This window comes from Oncorhynchus keta, chromosome 2 (genome assembly GCF_023373465.1).
Source record: "Oncorhynchus keta strain PuntledgeMale-10-30-2019 chromosome 2, Oket_V2, whole genome shotgun sequence".
In the NCBI taxonomy this organism is placed as follows: Eukaryota; Metazoa; Chordata; class Actinopteri; order Salmoniformes; family Salmonidae; genus Oncorhynchus; species Oncorhynchus keta.
This window is the reverse complement of record NC_068422.1, coordinates 65,240,468-65,264,653: the sequence shown is the minus strand read 5'-3', so window position 1 is coordinate 65,264,653 and position 24,186 is coordinate 65,240,468. Positions and strand designations below refer to the sequence as shown.

General features: G+C 43.6%; 2 protein-coding genes across 7 annotated transcripts in view; one reads left to right on the top strand and one right to left on the bottom strand.

The window, feature by feature from the left end:
- LOC118394148 (ankyrin repeat domain-containing protein 11) overlaps positions 1 to 16,948 on the bottom strand; it is a 144,658-nt gene extending 127,710 nt beyond the window's left edge. For 4 of the 6 annotated variants that reach the window (XM_052480581.1, XM_052480594.1, XM_052480595.1 and 1 more), the window contains exon 1: positions 14,988 to 15,450. The gene's annotated coding sequence lies outside the window, so the exon portion shown is untranslated. Of the gene's footprint in view, positions 1 to 14,987; positions 15,451 to 16,810 lie in introns of those variants that run through there. The other 2 variants (XM_052480590.1, XM_052480593.1) reach the window with 2 other exon arrangements.
- Positions 16,949 to 17,621: 673 nt separating this feature from the next.
- Positions 17,622 to 23,887, top strand: LOC118393778 (paraplegin). The gene is made up of 17 exons (XM_035786831.2): positions 17,622 to 18,346; positions 18,489 to 18,591; positions 18,677 to 18,769; positions 18,849 to 19,090; positions 19,509 to 19,648; positions 19,821 to 19,923; positions 20,012 to 20,137; positions 20,237 to 20,399; positions 20,510 to 20,683; positions 20,903 to 21,027; positions 21,122 to 21,224; positions 21,798 to 21,908; positions 22,026 to 22,141; positions 22,301 to 22,457; positions 22,533 to 22,696; positions 22,835 to 22,912; positions 23,071 to 23,887. The coding sequence occupies exons 1-17, from the start codon at positions 18,131 to 18,133 to the stop codon at positions 23,293 to 23,295; spliced, it is 2,439 nt and encodes an 812-aa protein (XP_035642724.1). The 5' UTR covers positions 17,622 to 18,130; the 3' UTR covers positions 23,296 to 23,887.
- The last annotated feature ends 299 nt before the right edge of the window (positions 23,888 to 24,186 follow it).

The window sequence follows — 24,186 nt, the reverse complement described above, 5'->3', positions numbered from 1 at the left end:
AGATGCTGGAAGAAACAGGTACAAAAGTATCTATATCCACAGTAAAACGAGTCCTATATCGACATAACTTGAAAGGCCGCTCAGCAAGGAAGAAGCAACTACTCCAAAACCGCCATAAAAAGCCAGACTACGGTTTGCAACTGCACATGGGGACAAAGATTGTACTTTTTGGAGAAATGTCCTCTGGTCTGATGAAACAAAAATAGAACTGTTTGGCCATAACAACCACCGTTATGTTTGGAGGAAAAAGGGGGAGGCTTGCAAGCCGAAGAACACCATCCCAACCGTGAAGCACGTGGGTGGCAGCATCATGTTGTGGGGGTGTTTTGCCGCAGGAGGGACTGGTGCAATTCACAAAATAGATGCATCATGAGGGTGGAACAATTTATGGATATTTTGAAGCAACATCAAGACATCAGTCAGGAAGTTAAATCTTGGTCGGAAATGGGTCTTTCAAATGGACAATGACCCCAAGCATACTTCCAAAGTTGTGGCAAAATGGCTTAAGGAAAACAAAGTCAAGGTATTGGAGTGGCCATCAAAGCCCTGACCTCAATCCTATAGAAGATGTGTGGGCAGAACTGAAAAAGCATGTGCGAGCAAGGAGGCCTACAAACCTGACTCAGTTACACCAGCTCTGTCAGGAGGAATGGGCCAAAAAGCCTGCCCGAAGCTTTTGACCAAAGTTAAATCATTTAAAGGCAATGCTACCAAATACTAATTGAGTGTATGTAAAACTTCTGACCCACTGGGAATGTGATGAAAGAAAGAAATCATTCTCTCAACTATTATTCTGACATTTCACATTCTTAAAATAAAGTGGTGATCCTAACTGAGCTAAAACAGGGAATTTTTACTAAGATTAAAATGTCATGAATTGTGAAAAACTGAGTTTAAAATGTATTTGGCTAAGGTGTATGTAAACTTCCAACTTCAACTGTATGCAAACTCTTCTGAACTGTATCGGCTGGGAAGCATGCGGGCGCCTTAAGAGTGACATTAAGATGAGAAAGGAAAGTGGCGTGAGGGAAAATGTAACAAGCTTCTCAGAAACCCATAAGATGGTCTCAGTATGATAGGTTATAATAGCAGCAATCAAAGACTCCCCTCACCCAAGTATACAGGAACTGGGGTGTCCAATTACCCTAAAAAGACACCAAAGTATTTTTAAAAAAGGAAAAAAAGATTAGTCCTCCAATTCAAAGATTTCATTTTCTCACTGATGTAAGATCTGCTGCTAGAGAGCCGACCTGACCGCTTCAAGGACCATTTTGTTTGCCATTTCCTGTTCCCATGGCAGCAAAGGCAGAGGGGTTTCGATGATGGTCGAGTGAATCTGAAGATGGGAGGGAGGTGCAGGCAGCAGCACATGGCACATCATCCCCATACAGCCACCCTAAATAAATCCTGCATGAGGACTGTCCATAGTCATCCACCCACTCACCAGCTCGCTCTCAGCCAGGCAGCCAGACACAACCAATTCATTTAATCTGCTGCGACACCAGCCTACTTACAGGACATGGACATAAGTCATTGGTTTCTGCACCACAGGTATTATGGTTGTTTAAGCACAGTCAACACTTCTCCCTCATCAAGGCAGTATGGGTCGTGTGCTAATGTGCTCTGAAGGGGATTTCCATAGCTTTGAGAGGCACGCCGTCTCTGGCCGGGGTCTCACTGTAATGGGAGCTGACCATCATGGCTATTGGCTAGCTGTGGGTGTCAGGTGTTTGTGTGGGGGGCGGGGGAGGCATTTCAGAGGATCTCAGTCCTCTGTTGGGCCTCTGTGTCACTTCCAATCCTCTCCCATCAGCCAGGAGCCAAACTACCAGCAACCAACCCCCCCACCCTCCCCTCATCGGAAACCTGTCTGCCCAGGAGAAGTGGATATGCATGAATAAAGGCTGGGCAGAAATTACTGCCAAATCCAGAGGGGATGGGGAACATTTGTGGCAGTATGCATGTACATGCTTGTGTGTATGTGCAAGTCTGTGTGTGTGGTCACTACTGAAGGGTCTATTCAGTTCTGCTTCCCAAGTACCACCTGGAAGATGAAGCTTTGAAAACATCAGATTGCAGCTCCAGCAAACCACACAGCTGGGCTGTGTTCCTGTATGCAACCAGCCTTAACAGGCTTCTAACAGGCAGAGGCCACGCTTAAGGCCGTGGTGGTCAGTCTCACTTCCCCACTTGAGCACTGGTGGTGCTGGGCATGGGGCCTGGGGCCTGGTTGTGGGACAGATGCATCAACTTCCTGTTCTCACAGGCAGGGCTGTCATGCAGCACTGTCCAAACACCACAGCTAGGCTTGATAGGCTGTCAGTAGAGAACGCAATAACCCTTCTTAACAACCCTCTCCAATATCATCCTGTGCTCATACCGCCTCACTCTCTTAAGTGCACACACATTCAGATTAATACACGTTCACGCTTGAATCGTATGTCAACATACTGTTCATTTTTTATTCGAGGGAAATCAATTGTGACATCCCAAAAAGACAGGAGAACAACATGTCAACTGCCGAAAAGAAAAAAAAAACACTTTAGCCAAAATAAAAAATATTCTGTTGCAGTAGTCTTTTTAAGTGGTAAGAATCAGTATTACACGGCGGTGTCAAATGAAAAGCGAAGAGCTCACAGCAGGTAGCAGGTTGAGGCCTGAAGAGTAATAGGCCATTTCTTCACAATCTAAGTCCATATGTCATCAGCAGCACCATGGCCCCTTCTTCTAAACCTTCCACTGCCAGGAAACACACACACACACACACACACACACACTACATGGCTGCAGCATCCCAACGAGCACAGATGAATCTGAGGTTGCTAAAGAAATGCTTCAAAGTGCACCCCACAGAGGCTTTGATCACCCAGAGACTGATGTCTCTCCACCTCACATTCGAGGTGACGCATACCTGGCGTTCTCTCACTGAAGGAGAAGTGAAGTTCCACAGCCTTTCACTCATTATAGAGCATTTACATGGTGCAGAGGCACTGTAGGAAACCTATGACTTGGCAAACCAAGCATCGCAGAAACAGTGGGGAGGGAAAATGCTAGTACCGCATAGCCCCTCCCCCAAACACAAACACGCTAGTGTGTGTGTGTCACAGGGATTTACTCAATGAAGGAAACGAGGCAAACGGTTAGCTCCAACGCCCTTCACTTCCGGTGAACCGCGCTTCCTGAAGAACTTGAGCTATGCATAGGTAGAGTGCCCTTCCAACTGTGTGAGGGAGTATAGCAGCACCTTAAGCAGAGACACTGACTAGCTAGACCATCCTGAGCAGAAAATGTGTTTGTAGTGATATGACTCCAAGTATCGATTTGTGAAGTTGAAAAAGTGGGGTGGTTTTTGCGCTAGGTAGCTTTAGTCAGCTGTACCTGCATTAAAAGTGCAGTATTTCACCCTATAGCTTATTCTCAATCTTTAAAAAAAAATAGCCAACATGTCTTCAGCACTTATTTCCATGACTGATCAAAACTCGTTTTCTCATTCTCTCTCGTGTCTCTGCAGCAGACATACACTACCGGTCAAAAGTTGTAGAACACCTACTCATTCAAGGGTTTGTCTTTATTTTAAAATGTTTTACATTGTAAAATAATAATGAAGACATCAAAACTATGAAATAACATATAGTAACCAAAAAAAGTGTGAAACAAATCTAAATGTATTTTATATTTGAGATTCTTCAAAGTAGACACCCTTAGCCTTGATGACAGTTTTGCACACTCTTGGCATTCTCTCAAGCAGCTTCATGAGGTAGTCACCTGAAATGCATTTCAATTAACAAGTGTACCTTCTTAAAAAGTTCATTTGTGGAATTTCTTTCCTTCTTAATGCATTTGAGACAATCAGTTGTGTTGTGACAAGGTAGGGGGATAAACAGAAGATAGTCCTATTTGGTAGTTCATTAGAGTTACCAGCCTCAGAAATTGCAGCCCAAATAAATGCTTCAGAGTTCAAGTAACAGACAACAACATTAACTGTTCAGAGGAGACTGCGTGAAAATCAGGCCTTCGTGGTCGAATTTCTACAAAGAAACTACTAAAGGACACCAATAAGAAGAGACTTTCTTGGGACAAGAAACATGAAAAATGGACATTAGACCAGTGGAAATGTGTCCTTTGGGCAATTTTTGGTTCCAACCGCCGTGTCTTTGTGAGACGCGGTGTTGGTGAACGGACGATCTCCGCATGTGTATTTCCCACCGCAAATCATGGAGGAGGTGTTATTGTGTGGGGGTGCTTTGCTGGTGACCCTGTTTGTAATTTATTTAGAATTCAAGGCACACTTAACCAGCATGGCTACCACAGCATTCTGCTGCAATAAGCCACCCCATCTGGTTTTGGCTTTGTGGGACTATCATTTGTTTTCAACAGGACAATGACCCAACACACCTCCAGGCTGTGTAAGGGCTATTTAACCAAGAAGGAGAGTGATGGAGTGCTGCATCAGATGACCTGGCCCCCACAACCCTCCAACCAATTTGAGATGGTTTGGGCTGAATCTGACAACAGAGTGAAGGAAGAGCAGTATTCAAGTGCTCAGCATATGTGGGAACTCCTTCAAGACTGTTAGAAAAACATTCCAGGTTAAGCTGGTTGAGAGAATGCCAAGAGTGTGCAAATCTGACATCAAGGCAAAGGGTGGCTATATGAAGAATCTCTAATATAAAATGTATTTTGATTTGTTTAACACTTTTTGGGTTACTACATGATTCCATAGTTTTGATGTCTTCACTATTAGTCCACAATGTAGAAAACAGTAAAAAGAAAAACCCTTGAATGAGGTGTTCAAATCGCAATAAAAATCCCAGAATCAAAATACATATAGAATCATGAGAATTGCAATATCTTATTGTGAGGTCCCGGGCAATTCCCGGCCCTCGTTGTTTGTATGTGTGGTTCGAGAGGGTGTATGTTTAGCTAGCATGACTGTGCATGACATGGCCACACCTGTCTGTCCTGGGCCTAGCCAGGAATGCAGATATGCATGACTGACTGACAGTAGAGAGAGGGGGAGCAGCAGGCCTCGACCCTGTGAAGTTCTCAGTGGGTGGCTGGTCTGCGCCCCTCCTGCACTTTCAAGTGCTCCAAAAAATAACCCTGTTACGCACAATTGAATAATGAATTATGTGAAACATTCATAATAGAATAGCCTTAAATAGACCCAAATAGCCTTAAAAAAAAGAGTTCAATGTGCGCCCTGCAACTGTAATGGTTCTCTAAAAGTGTACCGAAAGTGCCACCTGAAATTTCCGGTTTTCAATTTCACACCATCAGAGTATCCAAGATTTTCAAAATCTCCTGTGGTACGTTCAAAACAAGACATCATTCCAAGAAATTAGCATGGAATTTCAAACCTAAGGCAGAGTACAGCATGTTAGGCATTCTAAATGGAAAATAACACCTGTGCTATAATTGTAAGTGAAAAATAGCATTATAAACAATCCCTTGCATACATAATTAGCAAGTAATAAATTGTTCTGTCCTACATACTCCAGCAAGATAAGGCTGGCGTGTTTCTATAAAAAACCAACACTACCGAGTGAAGTCTGACACATGTAGGACAAATAATGAAATTAGGCCTACATTTGGCAGTAGGAGCATTAGTGTCCAAACACACGCATGACTAACATTCTTAAGTTTAAGTTTGGAACCACCAAGATGTCTCCAAGAGCTGACCGGCTGGCCAAACGGACCAATTGGAGGAGAAGGGTCTTGGTCAGGGAGGTGGCAAAGAACCCAATGGTCACTCTATGGCGATGGGAGAAGCTTGCTGAAGGACAACCATCTCTGCAGCACTCCACCAATCAGGCCTTTATGGTAGAGTGGCCAAACGGAAGCCACTCCTCAGTAAATAGGCACGACAGCCCACTAGGAGTTTGCCAAGAGGGACCTAAAGGATTCTCAGACCATGAGAAACAAGGTTCTCTGGTCTGATGAAACCAAGATTGACCTCTTTACCCTAAATGCCAAGCGTCAAATCTGGAGGAAACCAGGCACGCTCATCATCTGGCCAATATCATCCCTGTTCCCACATGCTCCAAGAGGGCCACCATTGTTCCTGTTCCCAAGAAAGCTAAGGTAACTGAGCTAAAGGACTACCGCCCGGTAGAACTCACTTCCGTCATCATGAAGTGCTTTGAGAGACTAGTCAAGGACCATATCACCTCCACCCTACCTGACACCCTAGACCCACTCCAATTTGCTTACCACCCAAATAGGTCCACAGACGATGCAATCTCAACCACACTGCCCTAACCCATCTGGACAAGAGTAATGCCTATGTGAGAATGCTGTTCATCGACTACAGCTCAGCATTTAACACTATAGTACCCTCCAAACTCGTCACCAAGCTTGAGACCCTGGGTCACGACCCCACCCTGTGCAACTGGGTACTGGACTTCCTGACGGGCCGCCCCCAGGTGGTGAGGGTAGGTAAAAACATCTCCACCCCGCTGATCCTCAACACTGGGGCCCCACAAGGGTGCGTTCTGAGCCCTCTCCTGTACTCCCTGTTCACCCACGACTGCGTGGCCATGCACGTCTCCAACTCAATCATCAAGTTTGCGGACGACACTACAGTGGTAGGCTTGATTACCAACAACAACGAGACGGCCTACAGGGAGGAGGTGAGGGCCCTCGGAGTGTGGTGTCAGGAAAATAACCTCACACTCAACGTCAACAAAACTAAGGAGATGACTGTGGACTTCAGGAAACAGCAGAGGGAGCACCCCCCTATCCACATCGATGGAACGGAACAGTAGTGGAGAGGGTAGCAAGTTTTAAGTTCCTCGGCGTACACATCACAGACAAACAGAATTGGTCCACCCACACAGACAGCATCGTGAAGAAGGCGCAGTAGCGCCTCTTCAACCTCAGGAGGCTGAAGAAATTTGGCTTGTCACCAAAAGCACTCAACTTTCTACAGATGCACAATCGAGAACATCCTGTCGGGCTGTATCACAGCCTGGTACAGCAACTGTTCCGCCCACAAACGTAAGGCTCTCCAGAGGGTAGTGAGGTCTGCACAACGCATCACCCGGGGCAAACTACCTGCCCTCCAGGACACCTATACCACCCGATGTCACAGGAAGGCCATAAAGATCATCAAGGACAACAACCACCCGAGCGAGCCACTGCCTGTTCACCCCGCTATCATCCAGAAGGCGAGGTCAGTACAGGTGCATCAAAGCAGGGACCGAGAGACTGAAAAACAGCTTCTATCTCAAGGCCATCAGACTGTTAAAAAGCCACCACTAACATTGAGTGGCTGCTGCCAACACACTGACTCAACTCCAGCCACTTTAATAATGGGAATTGATGGAAATTGATGTAAAATATATCACTAGCCACTTTAAACAATGCTACTTAATATAATGTTTACATACCCTACATTACTCATCTCATATGTATATGTATATACTGTACTTTATATCATCTACTGCATCTTTATGTAATACATGTATCACTAGCCACCAAACTATGCCACTTTGTTTACATACCCTACATTACCATCTCATTGTATATGTATATACTGTATTCCATCTATATCTTTATGTACCATATTCATTCATATCTTTATGTACATATTCTTTATCCCTTTACACTTGTGTGTATAAGGTAGTAGTTTTGGAATTGTTAGGTTAGATTACTCGTTGGTTATTACTGCATTGTCGGAACTAGAAGCACAGGCATTTCGCTACACTCGCATTAACATCTGCTAACCATGTGTATGTGACATATTTGATTTGATTTTTTTTATTACAGTGAAGAATGGTGGTGGCAGCTTCAGGCTGAGGGGACGTTTTTCAATGGCAGGTACTGGGAGACGAGTCAGGATTGAGGCAAAGATGAACAGAGCTAAGTACAGCGATCCTTGATGAAAACCTCCTCCAGAGCGCTCAGGACATCAGACTGGGGCGGATGTTCAACTTCCAGGACCACGACCCTAAGCACGCACAAGACGATGCCAAAGCCCGGACATCTCTGGAGTGACCTTTTAATAGTTTTGCAGCGACGCTCCCCATCCAACATGACAGAGCTTGAGAGGATCTGCAGAGAAGACATGGGGAGAAACTCACCAAATACAAGTGTGCCAAGCTTGTAGTGTCACACCTAAAAAGACTTGAGGCTGTAATCACTGCAAAGGGTGCTTCAACAAAGTACTGAGTAAAGGGTCAGAAAGCTGTCATCAAGTGTGATAAGCTTTTAATTTGAATATATATGCAAACATTTCTACAAACCTGTTTTTGCTTTGTCATTATGGGGTATTGTTGGTGTAGATTGATGAGGAAACCATTTTTTAAATCAATTTTAGAATAAGGCTGTAATGTAAGAAAATGTGGAAAAGGTCAAGGGGTCTGAATTACTTTCTAAAGGCACTGTATGAGAAACTTTAGGAAAAACCGGTGTATCAACCAGCACCTCAGTCAGCAGGTGTTGACTATCTATAGACTCAAACACCACTAACAGGTTTGAAGGGCAGTTGGCTTGGCTGCAAGAGGAAACAGTATTTGGGTGCAAAACAAACTGAAGCATGCTTTAAACTTAGTAGGAATTATGCAAGGCAATCTCAACAGTCAGGTGAAGGTGCTCACAGGGCAAGTAGGACAAACATAAACCTGTCCAAACAAACAGCTCCGCACATGTAGAAAAACACCAACCCAACACAAGTCACAGGCAAACTCACCCCCCCACCAGACAGAGCCTCTAAAATCACTGTTACACTTCACAAAAGGAGCTCAAAGCAATCCTGAAAAGCTAGCAATATCAACCTAGTCATATGACACACTGGCCTCGTTTGTCTGAAACACAGTTGTCTATCAAACCCTAAACGAGTAACAGAAAGTTCCTGTGTGCAGGCTTAGGTTTAACATCCAAGATCACAGTGTGACACCCATTAGAACTGGCAACGGGAAGGACTGAATGCAATGCATAATAACAACCAGAATATAGGCTCGTGGAAATAAACCAGAAGATATGGTGGAAACAATGTGGTGAAAGAATCATAACAAATGTGTGGTTAAAGTACATTGGCAATGTACAAAGCAAACAAAAACTTCAGCTGCAGGGTAGCCTAATGGTTAGAGAGTTGGACTAGGACCGGAAGGTTGCAAGTTCAAACCCCCGAGCTGGCAAGGTACAAATCTGTCGTTCTGCCCCTGAACAGGCAGTTAACCCACTGTTCCTAGGCCGTCATTGAAAATAAGAATTTGTTCTTAACTGACTTGCCTGGTTAAATAAAGGTAACATTTTAAAATTTTAATTAAATAAAGAGATTGACCAACAAACAAACTCCACAAATCAAAGCTTGGTTGTATATTTTTTTGTTTGTTATGGCGGAGTGGTGAAAATGTTCTTGGTGGTCAAAGGAGGGTGCTTACGGCCTTTGTGTGATGTATATGGCACCACGGCTGGTAAAAACAAAGTGTCATAGACCTCTTTGGTCTTTGGTTAGGTATGCTTTTCTGTCACGCACTGCCCCACGTCACCCTCCCCCTTCCTGTCGCTGCATTTCAATGTAAATGGACCGATTGAATGGCTGCAGCTGCCCCATCAAAAGGACAGCAGAGCTGAAGGCCCCAGTGATTGAGATTCAGCCAGGCCACACTCCCCCACTCACCCCATCACCACAAGGACAGGGGAGATACGAGCCCACAACCCACAGGAAACTCAACTGGCTACTGCTCTAATTCTCTGGCACAACTCTAGCCAGTAGCTTAAACCCATTTCTAAAATGGCAGTCCTCCTCCCAAGCATGTTTTTTTGTGATCGAGAGGCATTTCAAACACTGGATAAAACCCTGCTCACTTAGAACTTGAGCAGCTGAGAGGGAGAGGGAAAAAAAGAGAGTATGAAACATTTAGGAGTGAGGAGGAGTGATTGAGGCAAGGCAAGCGTTTCCATGTGAGCCGAGCTTGGTCTCTCTCCACCCAGACAGGACAGAGCAGCAGAGGACACGTCAGTGCTCTCCTCTTTCAGGGGCTCACAGGCAGTGTCTGAAGAACTGGCCGGCCAGGCCAACTACCAAAGGACATTCTCAGTGCCACGTATGGATAATACATCACGCAGTGCTCAGCACATCCGATCAAAACACCAACTGTTGTCTTCAGCTTTACACCCCCCCCGCGATCTTTCCCAGCTCACATCTGCCCACGTTAGCAAAGCTGAAGCCTCCCCCACACTCGACACAGTAACAGCTCTCTCACACGCAAACAAGTTATTGAACATAAAGTGCTGGACCATTTGGGAGGAAATACACAAAAGTACAACAGTATCCATCTGTAAACAAGGAAGCAAAAGCCCATCATTGAAGTGTTTGCTTCATTCATGACAATGTTTGGGAAATAATAACACTGCGCGCCTCTCAATTGGAGGTTGACCGATTATGATTTTTCAACACCGATACCGATTATTGGAGGACCAAAAAAGCTGATAGCGATTAAAATCGACAGATTTTTTAAAACATTTAACAATTACAACAATACGGAATGAACACTTATTTTAACTTAATATAATACATCAATAAAATCAAGTTAGCCTCAAATAAATAAACATATTCAATTTGGTTTAAATAATGCAAAAACAAAGTGCTGGAGAAGAAAGTAATATGTGCCATGTAAAAAAAAGCTACCGTTTAAGTTCCTTGCTCAGAACATGAGAACATATGAAAGTTGGTGGTTCCTTTTAACATGAGACTTCAATATTCCACGGTAAGAGGTTTTAGGTTGTAGTTAATATAGTATTTATAGGACTATTTCTTTCTATACCATTTGTATTTCATATACCTTTGACTATTGGATGTTCTTATAGGCACTATAGTATTGACAGTGTAACAGTATAGCTTCCGTACCTCTCCTCGCCCCTACCTGGGCTCGACCCAGGAACATATCGACAACAACCACACCCGAAGCAGTGTTACCCATCTCTCCACAAAAGCCTTGCAGCGTAAGGGGAATAACTACTCCAAATCTAAAAGCGAGTGACTTTTGAAACGGTATTAGCGCACACCCAGCTAACTAGCTAGCCATTTCACATTGGTTACACCAGCCATTAGGCTGATAGGCTTGAAGTCATAAACAGCGCTGTGCTTGCGAAGAGCTGCTGGCAAAACGCACAAAAGTGCTGTTTGAATGAATGATTACAGGCCTGTTGCTGCTCAGTCAGACTGCTCTATCAAATCAGACTTAATTATAACATAATAACAGACAGAAATACGAGCCTTTGGTCATTAATATGGTCGAATCCGGAAACTATCATTTCGAAAACAAAACTTTTATTATTTCAGTGAAATACGGAAACGTTCAGTATTTTATTTAACGGGTGGCATCCCTAAGTCTAAATAACCTTGTTACATTGCACAACCTTCAATGTTATGTCATATTTGCGTACAATTCTGGCAAATTAGTTCGCAATGAGCCAGGCAGCCCAAACTTTTGCATATTCCCGTGACTCTGCATGCAATGAACGCAAGAGAAATGACACAATTTCACCTGGTTAATATTGCCTGCTAAACTGGATTAGTAGTTATAACTAGTGATTATGATTGTTTTTATAAGATAAGTTTAATGCTAGCTAGCATTTTACCTTGGCTTCTACTGCATTCGTGTAACAGGCAGGCTCCTCGTGGATTGCAATGGTTAGAGCGTTGGACTAGTTAACTGTACGATTGCAAGATTGGTTCCCCTGAGCTGACAAGGTGAAAATATGTCGTTCTGCCCCTGAACATGGCAGTTAACTAACCATTCCTAGGCCGTCATTGAAAATAAGAATGTGTTCTTAACTGACATGCCGAGTTAAATAAATAAAGGTAAAAAAATTAAAAATAAACATTTAAAATCGGAAATCGGCGCCCAAAAATACAGATTTCCGATTGTTATGAAAACGTGAAATCGGCCCTAATTAAATCGGCCATTCCGATTAATCGGTCGACCTCTACTCTCAATAACAACATGTTCCACTCCAAGTGTGCCCTTATCAAAAGATCAAAAACAAAACTGTTCAGTTTAAAAAATGTAGCAAACAAGAGGATGCGAGACCCGTTCCCTTTGATCTATAAGAGTCAGGGAAGAAATATTATCAAAAGTGCTGCAGTGGAAGATGAGAGTAAAACCTGTGACCAGGAGAGGATGCATCAGACACAGGACTATCCAAACTCCAAATGAGGCTTCCCTGTCCGTGGAGCAGAGCAGGGAGAATGGGACACAGCCATGTTGTTATCTTTTGCGTGTGTGTGTGTGTGTGTGTGTGTGTGTGGGGAGGGGAAGCAATTTCAAAAGGGGGTTAAATGGCATTTGACAGTCCAGAGAGATTGCGCTAGTTGGGCGAAGGCTGGAAAAGATTTACACTGCAAAGAAAAAAAGTGAACACAAGAGAAGCAGGACTAGACATCCTTGTTTACTGAAAGACCAACACTCAGCACTGGGGAAGAGTTTGGTAGGAAGGAACCAGACCGTGTGAGGACTTTAAGCTGTATTCTCCCTGTGCCTACACACGATGGATTTTTCTTTCCCCAGTTCAACTAGAAAAAGTAGGTTACCTCAACAACACGCACCATACTGCTGCTTATGTCAGGCACTGTGATTACGGTGGACCCAGAATGTTGCATCAACAAAATGCAAAAGCGAATGCTAGCCACATTCTATGGACACAGAAGCTTCTGGAACATTGTTGGCCAATGTGGAACACTGGCTATACCCTAATGCTGTCCACAGTACTGGTGGGGCCAACTAAACGACTGGGATTCTCATCAGCTCATACCACAAAACGTTCCTTCCCACATTCAAACATGTGGCCTGGAACCAGAGTAAACAAAAATGTAAAAAAAACATTATGATTCAAGATCCAACACCTTGTCAGAGCTATGACTCAATCCAATGGAAACGGTTGCCTTAGGAATAAACATTGTTAATCTTTAGGTGAGCAGTGTAAGCAAGCCTTGCGTGACATAACAAGTGTGGGGGCAATGCAGCTACTGCACACTGACCTCAGGGCAAAAGCGTAGAGAGAGGATGTGGTGGGACGAACGACAGACAGTCACAGTACTGATGTTATGCTGTGTCTTTCCTGCACTGCAGGTTTAGATAGTCGCACAGAACAGCGTAAACACAGTAGAGGGCTGCAAGATGGAGGATGTACAGACTTGCGGAAGCCCTGCCACTCTCCTCTACACAAGACATAACATGTCAAACTGAGCAAGGCCGACCAATCCAGACTGCCAGAGAGGTATTGTGAAGGGACACTCAACGTTCCCCACTGGGATTTATATTTCTGCCCTGTTATTAGCCTGCCTGACAGTGCTGAAGGTGTCGCATTACACACTGTGTAGGCAGGAGAGGGCACAGAGGGACCATGTCAAATAGTGGCACTGCCATGACCACAAATAGGTTAAAACTCAGGAGACTTGGGCCAGGACACAACAGGAACCACAGTCTCTGGACCTGAGTAAAAGACGCTCACTTAGGGAGCTGAAGACAAGGCACACCGGATGGCACAGATTGGCTCCCTTGAACAGGAAATCCCAGCTCCCAACACAGCTCCTGACCTCACTGACCCAGGTAGGACACAATTTCCTGTCTCAGGCTTACACACTACAACAGGACACTGTGGTGGAAATCTCCATCTAGGCTATAAAGTTCTCCAAAACCTCACCCTAAAGCTGAAACTAACATTGGGAGTGTACCAAGCGTATACATCGCGTAATGTGTGTTGTACCCGGGTACTAGGGCTACTTATTGATTTAATACATCCAACAGAGCCAAGTTGTATTTACATCAAAAATGATGAGAGAAGAAGTTGCAAAATAACTACAGAAACTAAGAGACATGAAATTGCTGCTTCCAGCGTCTTGACTAAGGTGGTGGGTGATTACATGCATTGCTGCATCTGCAATGAATTTCAACGTGAACGCCCAACAAGCTGAAGAGCTCAGTATCTCTGTAAGAAAATACAGCCAGCAGCTCCACTGCAGTGTTTTCAACAGAACTGATACTGCACCAAAACGTTATCAACCACAGTCACAGTTGGGAATCTTGCCCTTCTTTTCATGCTCTCCCACAACCAGTAGTCAAAGCCTTACTGTTGTGACTTCTTGTTGACTTAATTTGCATACCATTCCACAGACACTCAAATGGTAGAGCCTGCCAAGCAATGGTATTGGGTCTACTATAGGAATTAATTCGAAAACACCGCACACCTGCATTACTTTGATGACAAGCATAATGATATTATTGTTAGGAAATAGTAAATGACACATTTCCCAGTAACTGTGTTAATACATTACAGTAAAACATTCTAATCAAATTACAAATCCTGGATCCATGGACCATGAGTCGACTAGGAAAACAACAAATCGAGGAGAAGTCCAGCAACTTTGGAGAACACTAACGTTAATGTATTATTATTATTAAGTCCTAGCTGATCTCACCACTGCATTACACATCAACATAACTAATTATTTCATCCCATCTCGATGTATTTTTCCAAAAAGAAATCAGCAGATGAGTTGTTTGAAATAACGTCACTGGCAGTGATACAACGTCCCTTGAACACATGGCGTTATTATTTTTTATAAACAACTAAATAGATCAATCGCCTGAAGAGAAGTGTAGGCTATTACATGGATGGCACTGAATATTTTCAAATACATTTGAGAGTATATCCCAACTACCTATGCAACATCTAGCTATAACATCAAGAGGATCTGTAGGTCAACAAACTACTCGCAGGCTAGTATGCCACGGGTTTCGCCTAGATTAAGCCCTTACTTGTCATCTTGCTGGTTAAACGCGAACTGTTACGCAGTTAGAATGCTGGACTGGGGGAGGGGTGGGGGTCAGCTAGCTTCATAACACATTTCTTCGACTCGAGCATGAAGCCATGTTATCTAGTTAGCTAGACAGCTACGGCTAACGGTATAACTAGCTAGTATATCTAGTTCACTAACAAACGCAGCTAGCTAGCCAACTAATGTTATTGCGTCTTACCTTCAACGGAATCTGAGTTACGTCGAGAAGCTTATCCCCGATATTCCTGTCCGATGCTTGTTTTTCCCATTTGAGGCCCTCTGGTTCAGCAATCTGCCGTCCGTAGACATCCAAGAAATACTGCAAACATCTCAGTTGAAAATCAGACTACTTGAAGCTAACGTTAGCAAGCTAGGCTAGTTAGCTAGCTAATATTTCTAGGCTAGTGCTAACTAGCTTGCTAATTCCTGAACACCAACAATCGACACATACAGCTTAAAATCTTCTCGAAAACGTCCTTGTACAATTTTTATTTTGTGACCATGGTCTGAAATGAAGATTTGTATGCCCAAGAATCAAAACTGGAACCTTGAGAGGTCAACTTAAAGTAGCTAAAAACGATATTTTGTTTCGGCTTAATCTTCTTTAAACTACCCCTTGCAAACTGTTTCCAGACGGGCTTTGGCTTCGATATGGGGCTGAAGGAAAGAAAAAGATGCCAAATGAAACACTGACTGTGATTGGCTCTTGAATGTGGGCGGGTACTATTTGTGCACCGATGAAACTGGCGCCATTATGGATCAAATCAATGTACCAAATCTACATTGACACAATAATCTGAAGGCGCGAACATGGTTGACCGAGTACTTCAGTTTCCATGTTTGGGGACCCATCTCCATTATACAGTTGGGAGAAAAGCAAAGGAAATGGAGTACGAAGGCTGGGTGCACTTGATTGATCTCGCCCAGCGTGATGGAGTAAGACATCTCTTATCGTGTTATTATTCACGTGAACAAACTGATTCAATCTGATTGTACTCATGATGTCAGTTGAACCGTAGCACCTTTACAGATAACTAGCAGCCTAGTATGACCCACATGTCAATAAAGGTAAAATAAATAAATACATGTCCAGATCACAGGTAGGACCGGTCTGAATATCCTATTTAACTTCCAAAACACTTTTTCTCAGTGCAATCATCAATACATGATTTCAATGTCATAACATTGTTGTTGTTGTTGATGATCTCTGCACATTTTGAAAGTCAGACAGGTTTGGGTTGTTTGGTAATACATATCGATTGCACCGATTGAATAGCGGCCTCTGCTGGGCGGCAGCATGCCATGCATGGAGATGTAAGAAGAGCTATCATTGGTTAAGATAAAAAAATAAATATCTTAAATCTGTTTTCTCATTGGCTTATTTTAATGTTCGTTACAGTGATGGGGTGAGCCTTTATTTTGACTCTTTCGGAGAATAATTTGTTTTTAGGTCCTCTACAATATTAAATGGACATACACGTTGTACTGCATGCTTTTATGAGTTATTTTTGTTTTGTTTTTGTGACATGCTTTGTAAACAACAGGTGTGGACTAAAAGTGAAAGGCTTTACTTACGGGCCCTTCCAAACAATGCAAAGAGAAAGAAAATAGAAAAATAATAGTAAATAGTAATGTAAAATTAACTCGTACCCCTGCACATCTATTATTAATTGTATTATTATGTACGTATAACTAGGAATAAAGTGACAGATAATAAACAATAGCAGCAGTGTATGTGATGAGTCAAAAAAACGTTTGTGCAAAAAGGGTAAATGTAGATCGTCTTGGTAGTTAATTGGTTAACTATTTAACTACTTGGTACCGCTATTTGGTTACCAATTTAACTAATTGTTACCGCTTGCCGTGTGGTAGCAGAGAGAACAGTCTATGACTTGGGTGGCTGGAGTCTGAACATTTTCAGGGCCTTCCTCTGACACTGTATAGTATAGAGGTCCTGGGTGACAGGGAGCTCAACTCCAGTGATGTACTGGGCCTCACGCACTACCCTCTGTAACACCTTACCATGCAGTGATGCAGCCAGTCAAGATGCTCTCAATGGTGCAGCTGTTGAACTTTTTGAGGATCTGAGGGCCCATGCAGAGTCTTTTCAGGCTTTGTCGTGTGACCTCTTCATGACTGTGTTGGTGTGTTCAGACCATGAAAGATCCTTAGTGCTGTGGATACAGAGGAAGCTCTCAAAACCGCTCCACTTCAGCCATGTATTAGGCTACCACCGAGTATATAATTTTTGGTATTACCTTAGTCTACCAGGCTATCAGATTGTATCTGGTATTTCTTAGGCAGGGCAGCTTTTACAATCACAATGTCATGCACAAACCTTTATGAACAACAAAACTTTCGAAGCTGTTTCACCATGATTTTACTGCTAATAGTACAATATAAACACAATGAATCCTCTGGTGGCTACTTTTGTAACTACAGCAGAGAAGTCCTTAGACTTTATTTAACACACGAGAGGCAGATACAGTCTAATACAATGATTTATCAGCGCACAATGTCAATAATACGTTTATTTTTGTATTTCCGGATAGTTAGCATCTATTCTATGTGCAATTTTTATTTCAATGAACGTGTTTGCTGGAAGTGAAAATCCTGCGCAGGTAGAATGTTCATGAAGCAACGTCGTGACGTAATCAGACAAGGGTTCACTAATAACTTTTCTATATATATATTTAATGACAATAAATTATATATTTTCCGCAAATTGAAAGTTATGCCTATCTCGGCGTGAATATATAATAAAACCAGATATATAAATGCTCTTTGGTCTGACGAACTGTTACGCTTGGGGTTAAAGTGCGGGGTTCAGCAAATACTTTTTAATTGCGTCAGGATATGTATGTGCTTATTTATTCTCGTGGTCAGCTGAACAAGGAATTTGACCCATTTAATTCACGGACCTTGCTGTAATGATACAAATTCGTTACCAAAACAGAATGATGGGTACATCTACATTTCAGAGCATATCAAAGGATTTGTGAACGAAATCTTGTATAAGATACAGAGACAGTTGTACATATACTCAGGACGGATCAGTGTGAGGAGTGATATGTCTTTAATGTAGCAAACCATCTTTATTATACTTGCCATGTTGAATAACAACAGTTAGTTAACGATTTAGTTAGATGTTTTTTGATAATACAATGCCGCGCTGACCACTACTGCAATCTCAAGATCGAAAGCCCATTGTCATTATTGACGTTTGCTAGCCAGGTCGTGAATGCACTGTTAAAGGCGACCATGTCAGTTTTATTAGCTAGCCAGCTGTACTGTGGTTGTATCTAACCTGTGCGAACGTTAGGTAGCCTAGCTTTCAGTGTAATGGCAGCTCTGCGACGTGCCAGTTCTTGTAGAAATTACAAGACCATAATATGGACCGTGTCGCGACGCACCAATTGTCAATTTGTCAACAAGCGTCAAAACAACGATGGCGCCAAACTGCAGCAATCGACATGTATGAACTGTAAAAGATTATCAGGCTCAATTCGTCCATTTGTGACTCAACCACATAATGGCCTCAACCCTGGACTCATTCAGGTTAGTTGCCTGTCTTTGTTTCCACCATGACAATAGCTGACTGTCATTCATATCACAATGGTCATGCCACTCCTGTAGCTACTGTAACTGAGCAACAGGAAAAGGTCCCAGTTTAATATTATGTTACCACTTCTTTCTCCAGCAACTGCTGCACAGACCCATGAGTCCCAGATTGACAGCAATGCGTAAACTTCTGATCAAGAACAACTTGTTCAAAAACCCTGTTGGCCTGTGGAATGTTTTAGGTAAGCAGCCACCCCACCCACAAATTTCGAAGATGGTCTAATAATTCCCAGTCTGATGGCACTGGCTCGTAATCTATCATTCCAGATTCCACAAATAATTCCAGTACATCTCAGTCGAACCAACAAGATAAAAAGAAGAGTGATGGACCTAAGGGAAAAAATCCAGAGGAAGATGAAGGTCAGTAAGAAACCTCAAGGTCTGTAAGAAACACAGGAGATGTTAGCAGCCCATCTTAATTCCCCCCATTGTCTTTCAGAGGAGAAGAAGCGGCGGGAGCAAGAGGATCAGATGTATAAGGAACGTTTGCGCACTCTCTTCATCATCGCCCTCATCATGAGCCTCCTCAACTCCATCAATACCAGCGGGGGAAACATCTCCTGGAATGACTTTGTCAATGAGATGCTGGCCAAGGGTGAGGTGTCTCGTGTGCAGGTGGTCCCTGAGAGCGACATCGTGGAAATCTACCTCCACCCAGGAGCAGTCATCTTCGGAAGGCCTGTACGTTCCATTTCCTCATTCTAGAATCTGGACACTGATGTACAGTATACTACAAAGCAGAATCAAGGGGTTAGCCAGTTAACTTGCCTAAGTATTCAGATTTTTTTATTTTTTATTTTAAGATGAGCTTGAAATGGGCATGGTCTAATTGATTTAAACAAATGAAAACGCATATCTAAATTGAGCTTTTTAATGATCCAGAAAATCAATAGTTATTTCTGGTTGCTTATCAATGTTAGCTGGCGAACTCATTGATCCTACTTTGTAGTATACCCCTCAGTTTTTAGAGTGTTGATACATTCCATCTCCACTTTAATGTTGTGATGACCATGTCACCTATTTATAAGCACAAGTATCTAGATGATGTTCAGTGAAATATGCCCCCCTTCACACGCTTCTTCCCTCCGTCTGTGTGCAGAGGCTGGCTCTGATGTACCGTATGCAGGTGGCCAACATTGACAAATTTGAGGAGAAGCTTAGAGCTGCAGAAGAGGAGCTGAACATTGATGCCAAGGACAGGATACCAGTCTCCTACAAGCGCACTGGCTTCTTTGGAAAGTGAGTTCCCTGACTCTCAACCAACACTTGCAATGGTGATGTGATCATGCAAAACTGAATATCACATGCATGCCATGGTTAGGTAACATGTAATATGTTTATACCTCAATCACACGTAATGTGTTTCCATGGAATTGGTACAATACTGCTTTTGTCTCTGTTTCTGTCACAGTGCACTTTATGCCCTTGGAATGGCTGCCATTGGGGTGGCAATCCTGTGGTATATTTTCCGCCTGGCTGGCATGGGTGGAAAAGAGGGCGGCTTCAGTGCATTTGTAAGTAGGGGCTGTTGAACTGTTCCTTTGCTAGTGGTCTTAGCCATTTTGTTGCTTTTCTCATGCTCATATGTGTGGTGCTCGGCAGAACCAGCTGAAAATGGCCAAGTTCACTATCGTGGATGGCAAGTCTGGGAAGGGTGTGAGTTTCAAAGATGTGGCCGGCATGCACGAGGCAAAGATGGAGGTGAAGGAGTTTGTTGACTATTTGAAGGTAAAGAGGGCAAATTGTAAAGAGGTGATATGTGTGATGATTATTAGCAATGTCAACAGGTACATCAGTGTGTTACTGACCCCTGATCTCTCTTGGCAGTGCCCAGACAGGTACCTCAACCTGGGGGCCAAAGTCCCTAAGGGCTCCCTGCTGCTGGGGCCCCCAGGCTGTGGAAAGACTCTGCTGGCCAAGGCTGTGGCCACAGAGGCACAGGTGCCCTTCCTGGCGATGGCAGGCTCTGAGTTTGTGGAAGTCATTGGGGGTAAGATTTGCACTGCTTCCAATCAGAAGTCCTATCAGTTAAGTTGTCCAAAGAAGACTGGAAGGTGGACAACAAGTCAAAGCAATAGTGTCTTTTGTCTGTGAGTGCAGGTCTTGGTGCTGCCAGGGTGAGAAGTCTGTTCAAAGAGGCGCGTGCCCGAGCCCCCTGCATCGTCTACATAGATGAGATTGATGCTGTGGGAAAGAAGCGCTCCAATAACATGTCTGGCTTCTCGAACACAGAGGAAGAGCAGACCCTCAATCAGCTGCTGGTGGAGATGGACGGTGAGGAGGGGGTTTGTTTTGAGTTAACCGAGATTAGGGTTACACATAGTTTCCCGCTACTTCGTCACAGGTTTCAATCTCTTTATCATAACTGACATGTGAAGGTTTAAGTATTTTTTTGGGGGGGAGTGTAATATACATATCTCATGTCTTTTTTTTTTTTGGCTATTCATCAACATTGCTTGCACTTATATACTGTTTATTATCATTCTCCAATAGGAATGGGCACTACTGACCATGTGATAGTCCTGGCCTCCACAAACCGGGCGGACATTTTGGACAATGCTCTCATGAGACCAGGGAGACTGGACAGGCACATATTTATTGACCTCCCCACTCTGCAGGTACAGTGCCCTGTCCTCTGAAAGTATCTATGTCCTGAAGATCTCCAACGTATTAAGTGTGCATGAGCAGTTTCCTTCTCCTTGTGCATTTCAGGAGAGGAAGGAGATCTACGAGCAGCACCTGAAGATACTCAAGCTCACCCACCCAGCCAGCAGCTATTCCCTGCGTCTGGCAGAGCTCACCCCAGGGTTCAGTGGTATGTACACACATGGCTGAAGTTACTCAGTGGGTCTCTCCCACACACTCTCCCACGTGTAACTATGTGTCGTTGTTTTTTGTCGCTTTGCTTTGTCTTGGCCAGGTTGCAGTTGCAAATGAGAACTTGTTCTCAACTGGTCTACCTGGTGAAATAATAAACACACAAATAGACTATTATAAACTGGGTGGTTCTAGCCCTGAATGCTGATTTGCTGACAGCCATGGTATATCAGACCGTATACCACAGGTATGACAAAACATGTTTTTTTTACTGCTCTAATTACGTTGGTAACCAGTTTATAATAGCAGTAAGGCGCCTCTGGGGTTTGTGATATATGGCCAATATACCACGGTTAAGGTCTGTGTCCAGGAACTCTGCGATGCATTGTGCATAAGAACAGCCCTTAGCCGTGGTATATTGGCCATATACCACACCCCCTCGGGCCTTTTTGCTTAAATAGCATCCCGCTAAAACGACTATATTCACCTTCTTGTACACTGTCGTTGAACATAGGCTCACAGTTTTCAGAATACACTGATTTACTAACGGGATTGTGTATTACTCTCTCAGGGGCAGACATTGCTAATATCTGTAACGAAGCAGCCCTGCACGCTGCCAGGGAAGGCTACAAGTCCATTGACACCTTCAACTTTGAGTACGCTGTGGAGAGAGTCCTAGCCGGTACGAGGTCATGACCATGTCTATGAATGTCTGCCACCATGGAACTCGCCCGCCGACGTTGTTGTGGTAGAGATTGATTTCGGGTCCCTTATTGACTTTCTCCATTTGTGTGTCCAGGAAGTGTGAAGAAAAGTAAGATCCTGTCCAAAGAGGAGCAGAGGATTGTAGCGTTCCATGAGTCTGGCCATGCCCTGGTTGGATGGCTGTTAGAGCACACAGAGGCACTCATGAAGGTGACACACCACTTCCATAGCTGTATATCCACTAATGTCAGTGTTTTTGCTCAATGTGATATAGTTGAATACTATGGAGAAATGAACAGGAACAAAAACATAGTAGATAGCTGTATATTGGACAAAGGTGACATATTCACTGGTTGTCTTGTTTGCCAGGTGTCCATTGCCCCCAGGACCAACGCTGCCCTCGGCTTTGCCCAGATCCTGCCCAGAGACCAATACCTGTTCTCCAAAGAACAGCTGTTTGAGAGGATGTGTATGGCTCTAGGAGGAAGAGCCTCTGAGGCCATCACCTTCAACAAGGTCACCACAGGTAGGGCGTCTGACCATTCATCACAACATACACCTATAGCATTCAGTGTGTGAGACGTGTTGGTCTGTGCGCTAGGTGCCCAGGATGACCTGCGGAAGGTGACTCGTGTGGCCTACTCCATGGTGAAGCAGTATGGCATGTCCTCCAGTGAGGGTCAGGTGTCCTTCCCCGAGACGGTGGAGCAGGGAGCTGTCGGGCGCAGGCCCTTCAGCCAGGGCCTCGAGCAGCAGATGGACCACGTAAGTCTGCACCTACCCAAATACATTTTAGAGACGAAACGGTACTAGTAGTAGATTTCCCTGTTGTAAGTTTACCTGTAGTTCTGTTCATTGGAGAGAACCTTGTAAAATATGCCTTTTTTATTTTGATTCTTGCAGGAAGCGAAGCTGTTGATAGCACGCGCCTACAGACAGACTGAGAAACTGCTTCTGGATAACAGAGACAAGCTGATAATGGTGAGATCCTCATTCCACATTTGTTAGTCATATTTTTTGTGTGATGTGGTGTCTACATAGCTACCATCTTTAAACACTCATCATGCATTGTGTTCCATTGTCAAACATAGCCAATTGTGAATGCAAAGTTAACTGTCTTTCTCTGTGTGTATTTTCAGTTGGCCAATGCTCTCCTGGAGCGGGAAGTGGTGAACTATGAGGACATCGAGGCTCTGCTGGGACCCCCTCCCCACGGGCCCAAGAAGATGATCGCCCCTCAGAGCTGGATCGAAGCGGAGAAGGACAAGCAGGACACAGGGGAGGATGATGAGCCACGCCCACCTCCTCGTAGGAAGGACGATGATGAGGATAATGATGAACATCTGAACCTGAAGCCTGTATGACCCGGTCAGTCTCAAAACTCCTGTGCAGGAATCTGTACACACACTCCTCCATCCAGCAATATAATGTAGGAGGACCAGAGCGCCTCTCTGTGGGGCTGCAAGTTTCCAGTATACAAATCACCATAAACAGTTAAGTGCCACCTCGCCTGCTTTTCCTGGTGGATATCAGTTCAGTTTGTTGACCAATGTCCATTCACTACAGAGTGAGGTGTAACTAGACAAGGAGTATCTGTTTAGTATTAGGACTGTTCTTGATGAGGAACAGTGAACTTGTAGACCTTTTAGGTCCACGGGTCTTCTTTCAGTTCCTTAGAGGGAACATTTTGATGGGCCTTTTTTTCTTTTAGGTTTGAAGAGTATTTCAACCGTAGTCAAAGTGGCACTTACTTACAAGGATGCTTCTGTTTGATTAACTTGGTCTGGGTCAGCCTTAGCATGGCATAAATGGTGTACCAATAAAGGTTGTTCATTGCTGCAGTGGGTATGCAGTTCATTGTATTATGGGCAGAATCCTACCTTGAGTTGTAAAACTGCGCTCCAAAATCCCTGTGATGCTCAGGAGTGTTTTAAATAAAGCTTTGTTTGAACTGTCCTTGAGTTGCCAGCACTGTCTTGGGTTCTGTTTACCAAACTTCAATATGAAATTGTCCTTTTATTGTTTTGAGTATTGTAAAGGAATAGTAATATGAGAACTGCTTTGAATTTTTTTTTATGTAAATATGTCAGTAAAATCTAAATTGTCAATCAAGAAAACAAAAATGTCACACCCAAACCTTTGCTTCTCACAGGAGTTTGAGTATTGCATATGTTGGAAGTAAAACTGTCCACCAAGCCATATCTCCTCAAATGTAATGGCATTGCTTATTGGCTTCAAATGTTATAATTGTTGGT